Below are 18,426 nucleotides of genomic sequence, written 5' to 3' on the forward strand. Positions count from 1 at the left end.
GCTTTTGGTATTAGGAAATAGCGAGAATAGAAGCCCCTGCCCCATAGCTCCTGAGGAACCTCCTCTAGTGCCCCTGCTGCGAGGAGAGACTGAACTTCTTGAAGTAGAAGTTGCTCGTGAGAGGGGTCCCTGAAGAGGAACGGAGAGGGGGGCTGGTGGGGCGGGAGGGAGGAGAACTGGATAGAATATCTCCTCTCTACCGTGCGAAGCACCCAAGTGTCCGATGTGATTCGGGCCCACGCACGATAGAAGGGGGACCAACGTGACGAGAAGGTAAGGTTGGACGGATCCGGGGTTCTGACTGGGAGGTCGTCCTCCACCAAGCCATCAAAATGGTGGTCTAGGCCCCTGTGTAGGCCTTGGTTGGGCAGATGACTGGCCGAAGGGCTGCTGTTGTTGCCTCCTTCTGCCCATCCTTGCCCTTCTGCGCAAGGCATCCCCTCGATTTTGAGGCTGGTACGGCCGTGGGGCCTGTGGTGGCCTCAACTGCCTATGCTGGGTGACCGGGGTGTGTAGGCCTAATGAACAGAGCGTGGTCCATGAATCCTTTAGGCTATGAAGCCTCTTATCCGTCTTCTCCGAGAAGAGCATGGGTCCTTCGAAGGGGAGGTCTTGGATCGTTTGTTGGACCTCATGTGGGAGGCCGGAAACTTGAAGCCAGGCTCCGCGCCTCATGACCAGACCAGTTGCCAATGTGCGTGAGGTTGAATCGGCCGCGTCCAAGGCCGCCTGGAGGGAAGCCCGGGTAATCAATCTTCCTTCTTCAACCAGGGCTGAAAACTTGGTTCTCGACTCCTGTGGAAGGAGGTCCGCGAACCTAGACAAAGCCGAGCACGTGTTGTGTCCATACCAGCTCACTATGGCTTGCGGATTGGCAATGCGCAACTGCAGATCCCCCGTCGAATATACCTTGCGCCTGAACAGGTCCAACTTTTTGGCATCTCTATTTTTGGAGGTAGCTCCCTGGAACCACTGGCGCTCCCTCTGGTTGGCCGCATCTACCACTAGGGAGTCTGGGGGAGGGTGTGTATAAAGATGTTCATAGCCCTTGGATGGAACAAAATATCGCCTCTCAGTCCTTTTAGCCGTAGGGGCCACTGAGGCTGGAGTTTGCCACAAGGTGCGGGTTGTGTCAGTAATGATCTTTATGAGAGGTAGGGCTATCCTGGATGGGCCAGACGGGGTCAGGATGTCCACCACCAGATCTGTATCCACCTCAATCTTCTCAGTCTGGATCGAGAGGCTCTGGGCTGCTTGAGTAAGCAGCTGTTGGAGGATCCTATTGTCCTCTAGGGCCGGTGCCGCTGAAGTTCCCACAACTGCCTCATCCGGAGATGAGAAGGAAGAGATCCCCTGAAGAGGGCCTTCATCTACCCCCTCTCCCTCTACAAGGGCCTACGGCACACGATACTCAGGTTGCGCGGCCGTTGCGGACTCAGGATGTGGCACCGCGGCCGGTACCGGGGTCGACACCGAGAGACAAGGCGTGCTGGACAGTGCCTGCAGCATTGGGAGCAAGGTCCCCGTCGCTGCTGTTGTCTGGCTAGGCGGTGCCGTGTCCCTTTGTGGCACACTCCTGTCAGACGGCGGTGCCGGTGGTGGTGGCATTAGCGGTGGGGCCGCCAACGTCGAAGAGACAGATGCGGCTCGTGAGCCGGGTCCATACGCCTAACCCACTGACGGGTGGTAGGCCCATGGTGTCCAGAACGGCCACTGGGGGGGCGGTTGCCACTGCTGCTGCCACGGTTGGGTACTTGTACGTGAGGACGATTGCTTGCTCCTCGATCTGTTAGAGCGGTATGAGTCCGCCTCCGAGGTCTCTGAGTACGAGGACATAGGAGGCACGGTACCCACTATCACCGGGGACCGGTGCCGCCGGAGCGGAGAGGGTGCTGTTTGCACCGGTGCCGCTAGAGTGGCGCGGCGTGGGAAGCGCGGCGACAGCATTGCCGGTTTGCCCCTAGATTGAAACTGGGGTCGAACGGTAGCCAGAGGTTCTCAGCACCAGTGCGGCGACGCCAGCACCGGGAGGCTCAAGAGGTCTGAGGCGGCCTTGAACGCCTCCGGCGTCGACGGGAGGTGCACTTCTTCCATAATATCCGGGGATCTTGGCCTGTCCGTACTTGACCGTACCCCTCTCCGGGGCGGGAGTCAACGGGATGGCTGAATGGGTCTGCGGCGCAGACTGTCCCGTAGCACTCGTTGATGGCGATGGCCCCTTAGAGTTCCGGTGGGGGGAATGTTCCCTCACCGGCCTCTTCTTTTTAACCGGCACTGGCGATGGGGAACGGTGTCTCATTGAGGCTGATTTCTTGGGCGCCGATTCTCTCCGGTGCCGGGATTTGGGGGCCTTGGCTTCACGACTTAGCGCCAGTGCCGGGACACTGCGCACCGAGGATGAAGTGCTGAGTGCCAGCTTGGTAGGCCCGGGATCTGATTGTGGACGCAGGGCCACCTCCATTAGGAGGACTTTAAGTCTCTGCTCTCTATCTTTGAGAGTCCTGGGGCGAAAACCCCTGCAGATACTGCATCTATCTCTTTGGTGGCTCTCCCCTAGGCATCTTAAGCACGAAGAGTGCGGGTCACTCTTCGGCATGAATTTCCCGCAGTCCCTGCAGAGTCTGAACCCTGGGGACCCGGGCATGCCCCAGCGGGGCGACGAAAACTTGGGGAACCCCCCCCCCAACTACTATCTAACTAAACTAATGCTAAACAACAAGCTAACTAACTATTTACAACAACGACGGAACACTGCCACGATTGCTGAAGAGCAAGCGAAGTTCCAGCTAGCCGTCACCGGTGGTAAGAAGGAACTGAGGGGGTGGAGGGTCGGCTGGCCCCTATATACAGCGCCATGACGGCGCCACTCCAGGGAGCGCCGAAGCCGACCCTACGGACGCTGCTATAGTAAAATCTTCCGGCTGGCGTGCACGCGGCGCGTACACACCTGCTTGGAATGGACATGAACAATCACTCAAAGAAGAACATTGTCTTTCTAAAAAGAGAAGTGGCTACAGTCAAATCTCATACACTTCAGGAGATATATAGATATAGTGTGTCCTCCCCTCCAAAAGCAGAATAGGAACTCTTTTCCAATTTGCACATGGGCTGGCATCAGCAAATACACCTCTATCCCGATATAACGTGACCCGATATAACACAAATTCGGCTATAACGCGGTAAAGCAGCGCTCCAGGAGGGGCGGGCCGGGGGGCTGCGCGCTCCATTGGATTAAAGCAAGTTTGATATAACGCGGTTTCACCTATAATGCGGTAAGATTTTTTGGCTCCTGAGGACAGTGTTATATCGGGAAAGAGGTGTACTAATGTGGGAACACTGCTTCTTGACAGACTTTGTAGGATGGCCTGGCACTAAATGCAATATATGTTGTAATACAGATATTATACTGACGTTGTGATATGTACTGCATGATGTTCAGGCATATGGGGTCACGTTCAGATGATAGATTTGTCTCTGTATAGATTAGGTACTTGTTATAGCTATGGATATGATTTCTGTTAATTGACTGTCTTACTGAATGTATGATAATCACACAGTGTGCTACCAAGATGTGCATTACTGAAAACATCGTTCCAGAGCTAACATAAATCCACAAGTACAGGGTAATTAATAGCATACATGGAGCACTATTGGACTTGCTACACAGCATTTTTCTGAGCATGTATGTGTGTTGGAGGAGGATAATTTTGTGAAATCTATATGTATACATTCTTCGACAGGGTAACAAGCCTTGTGGATGGGGGAAGCAGTAAATGTGGTATATTGTGACTTAGTAAGGCTTTTGATACTGTCTCGCATGCTCTTCTCATAAACAAACTAGGGAAATAAAACCTAGATAGAGTCACCATAAGGTGGGTGCATAACTGGTTGGAAAACCGTTCCCATAGAATAGTTATCAGTGGTAAACAGTCAAGCTGTAAGGGCATATCAAGTGCAGGGATCAGTTCTCGGTCCAGTTCTGTTCAATATCTTCATTAATTATTTAGATAAGAGTACACTTATCAAGTTTGTGGATGATACCAAGCTGGGAGGGGTTGCAAGTGCTTTGGCGGACAGGATTAAAACTCCAAATGATCTGGACAAACTGGAGAAATGGTCTGAAGTAAATAAGATGAAATTCAATAAGGACAAATGCAAACTACTCCACTTAGGAAGGAACAACCAGTTGCACATATACAAAATGGGAAATGATTGCCTAGGAAGGAGTACTGCAAAAAGGGATCTGGGGGTCATAGTGGATCACAAGCTAAATATGAATCAACAGTGTAACACTTGCACCACCCCTCCTTTTGTCCTGACCACTTTTTGTCAATTGAACTGGCCATATGGTGTTGGAAGCCCTATATCCCTCTTCTCCCACTTCCAGGGCTCCTAAGTATGAACATTTTTGGCTCCATCATCCATTTTGGGGGGAATTATTTTAAAAATATTATTTACTATACCCTTCTGGGAAGTATTAAAAGTAAATCATAGAATTATAGGACTGGAAGGGACCTCAAGACATCGTATAGTCCAGGCCCCTACACTCATGGCAGGACTACGTATTATCTAAACCATCCCTGACAGGTGTTTGTCTAACCTGCTCTTTAAAATTTCCAATGATGGAGATTCCATAATAATTAATGGAGATATCCCATCTCCTAGAACTGGAAGAGATCTTGAAAGGTCATTGAGTCCAGCCCCCTGCCTTCACTAGCAGGACCAGTACTGATTTTGCCCCAGATTCCCAAGTGGCCCCCACAAGGATTGAACTCACAACCCTGGGTTTAGCAGGCCAATGCTCAAACCACTAAGCTATCCCCCCCCTCCCATTTAAAAAATTAATGGAGATATCCCATCAAAAGATTGCAGTCTTTATAAGTATACCTTGAGTAAAATACGGCCTGAACCCAGGTATGTACCCAGGTATGTACCTTTCTACCCAAACAGTGCCTCCTCCAGCTACACTGCTATTTTTAGCAGTGTAGTGTCCTGCGGCCTACCCACTACCAGAGTCTTTTCCAACTGCACGGAAAGGCTCCAGCAGCAGGAAAAAGCTCTGGTGCGAGGAGACAGCGGAGAAAGACTCCGGCAGCTCCCCTCTGCCACAGCTTTTCCCCACTGCCTCTCCCGCCAGAGCCTTTCACATCGCAACATGCTTTTCTCTGTGGAGCGTAGCTATACATACCCTACACACTGCCACCAGTGATGTGCAGTGTAGACATAGCCTTTGAGTATGATCTTTCAACAAGTTTTGCACCCACCTTATAGTAATTTCATCTAGTACACATTTCCCAAGTTTGCTTATGAGAATGTCATGTGGGACTGTGCCAAAAACCATACTAAAAAATCAAGATATATCACATCTTCTGCTTCTCCCCTATCCGCTAGGCCAGTAACCCCGTCAAAGGAGGAAATTAGACTGGTTTGGGATGATTTATTCTTAACAAATCCATGCTGGCTATTCCTTATAACCTTATTATCCACTAGGTGCTTACAAAATGTTTAATAATTTGTGTCAATATCTTTCCAGGTATCCAAGTTAGGCTGACTGGACTACAATCCCCTGGCTCTTCTTTGTTATCCTTTTTAAAGACAGGTCCCCTCTAGAAAGACAGGTATAAAATCATAATACTGTATATATTCACAAGGGAGCCAAATTAAGGATGCACAGAACATTTATTCTGGCATTTCCTAACTGAAGCATTTGCAAAGGCTCTATTCCCCGCCCCCCCTCTCCCCGGGCCTGTTTTTTGTTTGTTTTTTAAAGATTTTGATCTTTTATATCAACATATGCTTAGGTTTCAATTAAAAAATGATGAGAAATAACTTACCCTCCAGGACACAGGTAATGGTACTGACTGCCCCAGTTGTCCTTTGACTTTGTAGTGGCTCATTAAAATAGTCCACTGACAGATGATGAGGCAAATGCTTCTTGCTCACTTCATCACATACAGGAGTCTGTTTAAAGAAGTAAACACGGTTAGTAACATAAAGAGTACAAAGTGAGGAAACAATTAGACAGGGATAGCCATGGACATTAATATGAATGTTGACATGCAGTGAAATAAATGGGCCTCTTCTATAGGAAATAATAGCATTTAGAAGGGGTTAAAAAATAAAGGCCTGACTCCCTTGTGGCCATGACAGTTCCCAGGGTATATGTAGGGTGACCAGATGTCCCGATTTTATAGGAACAGTCATGATTTTTGGGTCTTTTTCTTATATAGGCTCCAATTAGCCCCCCACCCCTGTACCGATTTTTCACACTTGCTGTCTGGTCATCCTGGGTATTTGCCTTCCAGTATTTTGAACAAACTGCAGATTGGTTAATGAGATTCTGCCCATCTAAAACTTCTCTTTGATTACAATATTTTGCCTTTCCTATCCTGAACTAATCTGTAGTGTTGCTTTTTCATACTCAAAAAATGGATGCTCTGTTTTTTCTCAAAATTTTCATATTAAAAAAAAAAAATCACCTCTGGGAAGAGACCAGACCTAGAAAGTTTTTACTCCTCAAGAAATAAGTTTGAAACATGTCAGGCTCAATGAACCACAGACTAGCTGGTTCCTGCCAGATTGTCTAGTGGACTTCTGGGGACCCCAGGCTTCTGGTGAGTAAAATACGGCCTGAACCCAGGTATGTACCTTTCTACCCAAACAGTGCCTCCTCCATCTACACTGCGCAACTCCACTATGTGTACTGTCCCAGGGCCAGAGATGCGGGACTTCCACATTCTGCAGCTCTTGGGAAGCCTCACCATGTGGACTGCCCTGGGGGCAGGGACCCCAGGGCTTCTAGACTCCCATACCAACTAGCTCACAAGCTGCACAAATCCGACAACCTGGTGAGCCAGCTTCCCTGAGAGTCAGACAGTCTGGGGAGACAGCTGGCCTGGGAGTCTAGAAGCCTTAGGGTCCCTGGCCAGAGCAGTTCACATGGTGGGGCTTCCCAGGAACCATGAGATCCCTGGCAGCTGCTGACTGAAATTTACATGAATCATGTTATTTTCAGTCAGCAGCTGCTAGAGTCCCAGGGCACATATCTCATTTTGGAAATACCAAGTGTTGGTATTTCCAAAACAAACGTTTTACAGAATTTCCAATTAATGGGAAATGTCAAAAAATTTGGGTTTGGTCCACATCTAAACAAATTTTGAAATCTCTAATTTCACACAAACTAGAAATTTTGCCAGTTCTAATTTGGAGTAGCAGAGTCATAATTATGGCTCATTTAACTTTGCACACTTGGTTGTCATCAACATAGGTGTCATCAATAGTGACCTGCACTGGATTTCATTTTCCAAAACACTGAAGATCTCATCATCAACAAAATCAGTTTTGGAGCCAATGTCTCTGCCAGCTAACTGGAAATTGAATATGCTTCCATGGCTGACCCTGCATTTCATTTGGTTTGCACTGGGACCACAAGTAAGTGCAAGGAGAACCTAAAGTCCCAAAAAATGAAAAAGGGAAAAATGCATCATGCAATATGTTTCTTGAGAATGATAAAGATTTTTAGTACCTCAATCAACCATGGAAGGTTTGTAAGTCCAACATTAAATAAAGTTACTCATACAATGATTTAATTTAGGGCAGGTCTACACTACTGCTTAAGTCAATCTAACTTACGTCGCTTGGGGTGTGAAGACAGCCTCTTGAGCGATGCAAGTTACAGTGATTTAAGCTCTTCCTACACCGGCACTATGTCAGTGGGAGATGCTTTCTTGCCGACATAGCTTCCGCCTCTCATGGAGGTGGAGTAATTATGCTGACAGGAGAGCGCTCTCCCATCAGCATATAGCATCTTCACCAGATGCGCTACAGTGGTGCAGCTGCATCAGTGCAAAAGTCTGTTATGGAATGTTAATTAAATTCCAGTTCCAATGTATTTTTTTTAATTTCCCAGTATTACATAGAATGTTAACGTATTTTTAATCTACATATATTTTAAATGTTCATGAAAATATTTGTTATAGCAAAATGCTTCAGTGCATGTCGATGCCTCACTTTCATTACATCTTCTCTGTTTTCATTCACACATGACTTTCTCAAAAGTTTTCCTTTTGCATTGAAATGTTATCTGCTTCTTTCTCAGCTGAAAAGAGATTTAGTTTTAAAGACCAAAGAAGCAGATGCTAGTTTATATCTATAAATACAGCATTCTATTTCTTAATGGGATTGTGTTTGTGCTTTTGAGCAATTTCTGTTCTAAAACTGACAAAGCTATAAGGATTTTCGATTTAGATAATTAATTACCAAGTTTTGTTGACGGCTACTGGACTGTGATTTGGGAACTTTTTGAGCTTCCCCATAATCTTCTCTCCCTAAGGACATATTTTTATTTCTCCTATTGCTTCTATCTTTGACTTCTTTGGAGGGTAAAGGTGACATTTCAAAGGAGCAAAGTGACTTTGTATCATTTCCTTTAGCAGCCAATGCCTAAAAGTAAACAAACAAAAAACATAGCTGATACTCTAGATACAGAGTTAGGATATCAGTAAGGGAAAAGTACTGCTGTGCTCTATAATTCTTGTTAACAATTATCATTTCATATAGATGGTTAAAATACTAACAATGTTTCTGGTGCAAGCTGATCCCTGAAGGTATTAGGAAGGATTTCCCACTCCATATAGAGAATTGAGCAATTGGTTACATGCAGTGTTTGTGTGCAAACAGATACTCCCCCTGTCAGAGGCAAAATATAAAACTTTGGATCGTTCATACCACTTAACTCCTATTTTTCTGGGTACATATTACAGATTGTACAGAATCAGTTTAAAATTTGAGTATTAGCACATCTATCCACTTCCCAAAATGAGGACTTAAACACTGAAAATCACAACTTCTCTGTTTTCATGGGTGAATACCCACTTCGTCGGATACATGCATCCAACGAAGTGGGTATTCACCCACGAAAGCTCATGATCCAATATGTCTGTTAGTCTATAAGGTGCCACAGGACTCTTTGCTGCTTTTACAGATCCAGATTAACATGGCTACCCCTCTGATACTTCTCTGTTGGGAATCTTCAGGATCAGTGTCACACCGTGGTCTGCTGTCATCACTCCAATCTGTGTTTTCAGCGATATTTCAAATATACAAAGAATCCTGCTCTCTAGGAGCCTGATCCATTGAAGTCAATTGCAGTCTTTTCATTGTCTCCAATTGGCTTAGGATCAAACTCTAAAGCAGTGAAAGAATAGAATTATTGGATGTTTCAATACCCTGCCTACCCACAAGAATGGGCCAGCTGAGCAATGGAATAAAAAAACAACATTCATGTGTCCTTATGGAAACTATAGGTTGGTGGAATTTTAGACCCGTCAGCCTTTACAATACTATTTTGCTTACAGTACCATGAACTAATGTTGCATTTTTATGTTCACTATTCACACATACTATTTATGTGTGAGGAATTGTTTCTATTTGCCCTAGAAAGCACTCTGATAACTTTGAATAAGATAGTAGCTGGCACCTGTTCTCATCAGTGATCACAGTGTCATTGTTTATACACACTCAAAGATAAGGAGGGACTGATAAATTCCTCTACAAATACCTCTACCCCGATATAATGCGACCCAATATAACATGAATTTGGATATAACGCGGTAAAGCAGCGCTCCGGGGGGGGGGGGGGGGCAGGGCTGCGCACTCCAGAGGATCAAAGCAAGTTCGATATAACGCGGTTTCATCTATAACGCGGTAAGATTTTTTGGCTCCCGAGGACAGTGTTATATCGGGGTAGAGGTGTATATTGTAAATGGAGAGTGCCAAACATTAACAAGGGAATAGTTTATGGACCTCTTGCTCTTTTTTCAACAGTTCCATGGCTTCCTGAAACTTCCTTTCCTTTGCCTCAGTTTCAGCAATAGTAGCTTTGTTCTGCTCTTCATATGCCATAGTCACTACAGCCAGGATCAAGTTGATCAGATAAAATGAGCCCAAAAAGATGACCAGCACAAAAAAGAGTATGTAGATCTTCCCAGAAGCTCTGAGAGTCTGTAAGCACAAAGTACACACTACAGTAAGGAGTATGACATGACACTTCTAGTGTAATTAGATTAGTTAACGCTCGTAAAGCATATTGAAGATGTAAAGCACTATATGAAAGTAGTAAATATTATTTTAGGGTATTTTTAAAAACCTTGGTCACATTTCCATATTCCTGAATAAATGCTTTAAAAAAACCTTTAAAACCCCACAGCCTATTTGGGCTTCCTTTCCCACTTCCTATACCGCCCTCAATGAGCCCTAATGACCTTCCTGATAGTGGCCAGTAGAGCTCAGTTTGGGTGAACAGAAGGGAGCTGCACATCTGAGGGGAAGGCTCTGTTGAGCTGTGCATGGTGACATCTCAGTCCCCTTCTGCTGCACTACACTCCCTGGGACTGCAGCACATTAGGGTTGGTTTAAAGGGCTGTGGAAGCATTTTGTTGTCCCCTTGCAGGAAGTCTGGCAAACACCGCAGTACAGAGAGGCTATGCTCTTGCCAATCAGCCATCAAATTGGAAGAGTTTTAGTCAGATTCAGAGGTGCAAAGCTTTGTATTATGTTACCGCTCACAGTCCCTTGTGGTCCCCCTTTTGGGGGATAGAGATGTAGCATGTTTTGAATCTTTCCTCCAGGCTAGTAAAATCTTCTGCTTTGTACTTATTGACCCATCATATAACAAGCTATTAAGTGTTTTTCATGATGTTTAATTTCCTTGTAAAAATTCTTTATTGAAAAAAGCAGAAGCTTTGTATCGTGAGTTAGCTGTAGTACTCTCATCATATGGATGTGCAGAGTATAGTCACTTATTCTGTGACTTGCGCCCGTCATTTCATTTTAAGACTTCTTTTCCTCTCTTTTTACTTTAAATACTTTATACATTTATCCAACTACATTACTGCTTTATTTAATATTTGAATTAAGTAAATCTGATACCTGTTGATAGAGACGCTCCCAGTAATCTTGTGTCATCAGGCGGAACAAGGAAAGAAAGGCCCAGCCAAATGTATCAAAACTTGTGTAGTTAAAATCAGGATTTTCCCCAACTTTGAGACATACATATTTATCTGGACAGGAGCTACAGATGAATAATAAAAAGTGATGAAAACTTAAAATGTCCAAATTTAAAGGCAAATAGCTTCAGTTCCTGTGAAAACTCAGATTATACACTCAGTTATACTACAACTGAGATATAAGGACTCACTTCTTCCGTGAGACCTGCAAACACTAACCCACGCTAAGCAAATATCCTCCACACCCCTACAATATTTTGTTGGGAAAGAGGGCCATAGAGTGGAAGGACAGGGAGAGAAATACAAAAACACACGTACACAAAAATATGTTAAATATTATTTTGTATATAGATAGTATTATTTCCCATTTTAAGTTAACATTTCCTTTGCTTCTTTTAGTGGATCTTGTCTTAAACACAGCCCCAATTCTGCGGAGTTATACATGTGCATAGTCTGATTGAAATCATTGGGAGAATTGATGCTGGAGTAACTGTTTAGAGGACCTATCCCTACCTTCTGCCTTTTACACTGTGAACTAAGGTTATCTTTAGACTCTGAACTAGTCAGAGGCTGACTGCATATGCAATCGGCAGAGTTGTATCAGAGTAACATATTATAAAAGCTGTTTCCGAGCCTATGTGCCTTGAGAGATGACAGGACGACAATCATGATGAGGATGACTAACACTTCAGGTGCTTTTGCGAGGGATGGTGTGAATTTATGGATGCTCAGATCTCATTCTGTATTCTCTCTATCTTGCTCCATGGAGTGTTTGTGATTTTGCTAACTGTGCTAATGAAACTATTGCAAATACAAGGTTTTTCTAAGTGTAAGTGTTGCAACTATGCATGTCGGGGTTCCCAATTTAACAGTAATTCTAACAACACTGGGCCTGATTTTGAGACTAGAACCTCCTAACGTCTGAGTGTTGTCGACTGGGGATTCTGGAGAAACAGAAGAGGAAGAAAGAAGATCAGAAGAGAGCTGAAATCACTGAAGAATGGAGAGCTGCAGCAGCAGTGACAGCTAAGAAGTCATGACAGAGCAAAAGGACTGTAGTCAGATTCGAGGGGAAAAAAACTATAGAGAAGTAAGCATGATGACCATAGTATAAGGAACCAAGACAGATGAGTGTGTATGCCAGAGATGATAAAGTTGGATGTTGTGTATGTATGTTTGTTACTATGTATACAATTTTAATGTTTTAGGTAAGTACTTGCTGTCAGCATTCTACATGTGATTGATCACCACATGTAGAATGTAACCACTTAAAAAGCTATTTCCAACTGTATTGTATTGCAGTATTGGGTACTTTGATATGCATACATGTGCTAATGGGATTTGTATTTTGTTTCTTGAAATATGCGTTTAAGGTTTATTGTATCAGGGAATATTGGTATATTAAATTAAGATTATTTTGTTTTTTGAAGAATTACTGCCTGAGTGTCAATCCTTCAATCGGAAGGCTGTATCCATGTCCTCACAAGGGTCAACAGAGTTAGTCTACCCTGCGGTGTTTTCTAAGGGTCAGAGAGAAACCCTTAGTAAAACCCCAGCAATTCCTCCAGGGCGGGCCACCCCGTTCCACCTACCAAAACAGACAAATTGACAAGTGGGTTACTGATATAGGCAGGCCATTGTGAGGGTGCCTGGAGTCTGATTTTGGGGGTAATACAGCAAGGGAGATTTAGGTTAGATATTAGAAAAAAAATTCAAACTATAAGGATAGTAAAGTACTGGAATAGGTTACACCAAGGGAGGCTGTGGAATCCCCGTCATTGATGGTTTTTAAGACTAGGCTGGACAAACACCTGTCAGGGATAATCAAGGTTTACTTGGTACCGCCTCAGCGTGGAGGGATGGAGGCCCATCCAGATTTACATTTCTATGCCTGTATTAAATTAATCCTGTCCTCAGAGTTCCCACATCTCATTGACATATCAATTCTGCCTGTCCCCCAGCTCCAACATCAGATCAGCCCTACAGCCCACACCTAGACCCTAGATCAGTGTCCCCCACAACCCCACATCTGCTGTACCCCATCAATTCTGCCCCTACATCTGCCCACATCCCCCACAAGCTCTTCCCTTCCGCCTGGCATCCTCACTTCTCCTCCTCCTCTTATGGTGAGTGAAAGGGGAGAGACTCTGCCTCCTTCCTGCAGGGTTGAAATTTGTGAGGGGGCTGGAGTTTCTTGCATTATCAAGAGACAAAAAAAATCTCTATATCTTGTCCCTGACCCTTTAAATCCTGTCTGATGTCCTGGATAGAGAAGAGGAAGTGCAGCTGAGCCTCCCCAACCTATTTGTCGGTCCTCTCCTTCTACACCCTTAGGGTAGAAACAGATTTGGGTTAAATTTTATTTTTTTCTGAAATGATGCACCTATCCCTACTAGAAAACACTGAAGTTAACCCTACTTCCGTCTCCACCTCTCATTCTTTTGAAATTTAATTCACTAAATGGAAGTGTATTAAATACATTTCTGAGAAAAAAGTTAAAGTAATTGCAAGAACATCTGCCAGAAGGCCTAGGAAGAATTTAGATTTGAGTATAGAAACCATGGGCTCAAACTCTATCCCCTGTCATTCATTATACTGTCTTATTATTTGTTATATTTGTATTATCCTTGTTCCTATTACTGTTGTCTTTAGGAACTTGAAATTTGCTCTTCACATTAGTCACTGGTGGGTTGAGCTAAGCCAAAAGTACTGAAGCAAAGAAAAAAGTTCAGAACCAAGAAAAGTTAACTGCACTTACCCAGCATCTGAGCTGTTGCCACACAATAAAGGATCCTTGGTGCCATTCTTCTTGAAAACATTTTCTACACGAAAAATGAAAGCATAATACATTCAAAATACTTTTTAACATGTACCTTCTAGATTAATATGACATGATAAATATCCAGTGAAATAAATATTGGCAAGGGCACATAGACACAAAGGGTAAATTTGACATGTGTTTATTTACCTGTACAATAACTCGTAGGTAGGTAGGTAGGGGTGTGTGTGTATTTTTCCACTCTTGGTTCGCATGCATCCCATGCACTGGAGATTGGAGTCTTTTGGCCATTAGGTCTGCACATGTGCCCTGAATGTCCTTGTGATCCTGTATGAGGGGCATCAAGGGCAGTGTACGCCCACCTGACAGTTCCTTTGCAACCACAGAATCCACATGTAATAGGATTCTGTAGTAGTGGGAAAGGACGGCAGGTCATAGAATATCTATATGGACAACACATCTTGAAGAACTCCAGTTACTGTACAAGTAAAACTTCTTTCTTCATTGAGTGTTTCTCCCTATATATATACTTTTTTGGCAATTCCCAGCAGTGACATGATATGAGTAGGTGGGTATTCGGAGTCTACCTAAACAGAGATGTCAGCACGTCTTCCAAAAGAAGTGAACAACATGGATGCTTCCACTATGGAAGGATGCTTGATAAAAGTATGTACTAAACCGCAAGTAGCTGCTGGACAGATCCAAAATGGGGATACTTTGCAAGGATGCAGAAGAGGCTGCCAGTGCCCAAGCAGCATAAACTACCTAAAACATAATAAAGTTGAATTCACCCCAAAACCCATTGAGATAATCTCTGGGTAGGAATTGGTTGGCCTTCATTGTGTCAGGAAATGATATGAACTGTCTAGGGGAAGCTCTGAAGGACTCTGTCCTTTGCAAATAAAAGGCTAGGGACCTGCTAACATCCAGGGTATGTAATCTGGACTCTCTCTGGTTAGAATGTGGTTTTGCAAAGAATACAAATAGATGAATCATTTGATTTAAATGCAGTTCTGAAAACTACCTTGGGAAGGAATTTGGGATCTGGCCTAAGAGACACCTTATCAGTACGGAAAACCTGCCATGAGTCCCTGTATCTCCCCAATTCTACAAGCTGATGTAATCGCTACATGTTGCTGGGGTTGGAATGGAGGGTCCACCAAACTTACAAGCAATTCACTAAGGTTCTGGGAAGATAGGGGAGGTTTCTTTACTAGTAGAAAAACCTTAGGTCTCTGAGGAATTTAGACAGAGGGGTGGGAAGAGACTTTACTGTCTTCAATAGGAGGGTGATATGCAGTGGTGGCTGCCACGTGTACTTTATCAGAACTAATCAAAAGTCCAGAGTTCCTTAGAGATAGTAAATAGCCCAACATAGGTATCTTTGTGTTAACAGGGCATAACTGGTACTATATGTACCCTATTGTAAATCTTTTCTGCTTAGGAGTGTAGATTTCTCTGGTGGAATTTTTCCTACTATTTATCAGAATGTTCAGGACATCTGGAAAAAAAAAAGATCTTTCTATATCTGACACCCATCCATTAGCCATGCAATGAGATGGACGATGGATGTTCCTATTGTCTTGGGATATCACATCTGCTGTTTGAAGTAAAGGTCTTAGAGAAAGGATCAGTAATAGTACCAGCTCCAGGTACCAAAACTACCTCAGCCAGGTGGGAGCTATCTAGATGACACTGGCAGTGCCTTGCTTGATCTTTCCGAGTACCCTGGGAATCGAAGGAACTTTGTCCAGTCATGATCTGAAGAGAAATGCCTGCTCAAATTGTCTGCCAGAGTGTTAGCAGACCTGGAAGGTGAACTGCTGTTAGAGATATCTGGTGTCAAATGCATCAATCCATAATCAAACCACCTCTTGGCATAAGGCAGGATGATCATGCTTCCTTCCCCGCAACCTCTCTCTTTTAATAAAACATGAGTCATGTTGTTGGTCATAATTTGGGTAGACAATCCTTAATCAGAGGTAAGAATTCCATGCCTTGTAAACCACTGAGTTCCAATAAGTTTATATGTAAAAGAGTCTTCTCAAGAGTCCATTTGCCATGTGATCCAGATGTATTCCCCATCCCAGAAGTGATGCATCTGTCACAAGATCTTTCCACCAATTCAGTGAGGAAAGAACATCTTGAGGACGCAACTTGGCGCATACACTGATTTTAGCCAACCCTGCATGCTGCCTAGGTGTACTCTGGCATTCAGCACAGTGAACCTTCTGGAAACCAGGTGTCTGAGTAGACTTACACAAGTCCTTACTATTATCTGTAGATTTGTTTGAAGTTGAGTAATAAGACTAGACATGGTTTGAAATTTGTCTTGGGGAAGACAGGCTCTGTCTAACACTGATTTCTTATATGAGCAGCAACTACTGTTAAGACATTGGTGAATACTGCATCTTTGGTTATAAAGAGAGATCAATGGGTCTCTGCTGATACAGTAGTGTATTGTACTGTCCCATCTGGAAATTTAAGCATTTTCTGTGTGCCAGATAAATGGAAATATGGAAGAAGGCAACCTGAAGGTCACAAGCTGCAAACCAGTCTTGTGGATCTAGAGATGGAATTATGAAGACTAATGTGACAGTTTGCATTTAAAATGGTGTATGAAAATGTTGAGCCCTCTCAAATCCAAAATTGGATTCCATTCTCTCCTCCTTCTTTACTATAAGGTACTAACTAGAGCAGAAACTTTTCTTCTTGCATTCCTGTAGATCCTCTTCTATTGCTCTGAGAGACAGAAGTGTTTCTAGTTCCTGCTGTAATAGTCTCTCATGAAAGGGGTCCCTGAAAAGGCATCAGAAGGGGGTGAGGGGCAAGTGCAGAATGGAACTGTATGGACTAATGTACTGAGACAATCTTCAGTCTCCTGCAGTCTGTTAGAGAGTCCCATAATTTTGGGAAGAAGCGTAGATGGTTCCCAAATGGAGTGGAAGAAGGGTCTAGATCTATTAAAATGGTTGTGGTGTGAATCTCGACCAACCTGTCAAAACAATGTTTGTAGGTTCAGGGTAGAATTGAGAGATGGCTGATGCAGAAACTCTTCTCTTTGGAAACACTTCCTCTTTTTATGGAGTTGTTTTTCTCTGGGAAAAGAAAATGCATATGATGTTCTCTGTTTAGAATAGCTATGAGGTCTCCTTGGTTTTCTTTTGGTTACAGATGTATACACTGTAAGAGAGCAAAGTGTGGCTTGGGGACCTTTCAACATGTGGAGAGTGTCATTGGTTTTAGGGTTGAAAAGATCTGAACCACAAAGGGAAGATCTTCCACAGTTAATTGAACCTCTGTTGGAATGCCTGAACTTTGGAGCCAAGACATCCACTTCATAACTACTGATGTTGCCTAGTTGATGAAGCAGACTTAACAGTTTCCAGAGCTGCCTATAAGGACATTCTAGCAATCAGTTATCCTGCAAAACTAAGGATTTAAACTCCTCCCTATTTTATTTTGGAAGCTTATAAACATAATCCATACATTTGTTGTAGTTGAGAAAACCATAATACACCTCTACCCCGATATAATGTGGTCGTGGGGAGCCACGACCACATTATAGGTGAAACGCCATTATATAAGGGTAGCGGTGGCAGGGCTGCAGCGGTGATTTAAAGGGCCCAGGGCTCCCCGCAGCAGCCGGAGCCCCGGGCCCTTTAAATCGCCTGCAAGCCCCACTGCTGCAGCCCCAGGGTAGCAGTGGCAGTGCTCCGGTGGTGATTTAAAGAGCTCCAGTCTCTGGCAGCTGTGGAGAGCCCAGGCTCTTTAAATCGCCGGCTGAGCCCCACTGCCGCAACCCTGGGATAGCGGCAGCATGGCTCCGGCGGTGATTTAAAGGGCCTGGGGCTCCCCGCAGCAGCCAGAGCCCCAGACCCTTTAAAGCACCACCGGAGCCCCACTGCTACCGCGCTATATGCGAACCCATGTTATATCTGGTCGCGTTATAGCGGGGTAGAAGTGTATGCTAACTATTTCTGATACTTTGAAATTCTGAATTTTAAACTGGCAGATGAGTAACATTTATGACCAATGAAATCTAGCCATTTTGGTTCCTTTTCACTAGGAGTCATTCTTGGTTGGCATTGTCTGTTTTTATCATTATCTGCCACAATCACCCAAGAGATAAGTACTAGGTTTGTGAAAAGATATTTTGCTCCAACAGATGGCACCTGAAATCTTTTGTCAGCTTTCTTTGAGGTGAAAGTGATCAACACAAAAGCATTTGCCAAATATTTCTGGCATGGTCCAATGAAACCTCCTTAATGGGGAGTGCCACAAACTTTGGCACTGTGGCATGGAGAATGTCCAGCAATTTCTGTGGGACTCCTGCATCTCTGCTAATGGAATCTGGGAGGACTCAGCTATCTGCTTCAGCAGTTCTTGGAAGCTTTTGTAGTCATTCAGATGAGATAAAATAAAGGGGATCACTACCTCACTTGAAGACAAGGACAAAATAGTCAGATACTTGTAGATTTTCAGTCTGAGGTTGTTCCTCCTCAGAAAGTTCCTCTGTTGTTTGAAGATCCAATGGTGTCATCTGAGGCATCATAGGGTTTTGCCTCTGAACAGGGAAGGAGGATATCTTCCTGAAGGTTAGTGCCTGGGAGTTATGCCTTATACGATAAGGACCCCAAT

General features: G+C 44.1%; 1 protein-coding gene across 1 annotated transcript in view; it reads right to left on the reverse strand.

Moving 5' to 3' along the window:
• Nucleotides 1-18,426, reverse strand: part of LOC128833203 (sodium channel protein type 5 subunit alpha-like) — a 101,347-nt gene that overhangs the window by 64,346 nt on the left and 18,575 nt on the right. The window contains exons 7-11 of the mRNA XM_054021227.1: nucleotides 13,765-13,828; nucleotides 10,930-11,071; nucleotides 9,805-10,002; nucleotides 8,260-8,442; nucleotides 5,835-5,961 (exon numbers count right to left, since the gene is read on the reverse strand). Of these exons, the coding sequence (XP_053877202.1) occupies nucleotides 5,835-5,961; nucleotides 8,260-8,442; nucleotides 9,805-10,002; nucleotides 10,930-11,071; nucleotides 13,765-13,828 (714 nt within the window). The remainder of the gene's footprint in view (nucleotides 1-5,834; nucleotides 5,962-8,259; nucleotides 8,443-9,804; nucleotides 10,003-10,929; nucleotides 11,072-13,764; nucleotides 13,829-18,426) is intronic.

The sequence above is a fragment of the Malaclemys terrapin genome, chromosome 2 (genome assembly GCF_027887155.1).
Source record: "Malaclemys terrapin pileata isolate rMalTer1 chromosome 2, rMalTer1.hap1, whole genome shotgun sequence".
NCBI classification, from domain to species: domain Eukaryota; kingdom Metazoa; phylum Chordata; order Testudines; family Emydidae; genus Malaclemys; species Malaclemys terrapin.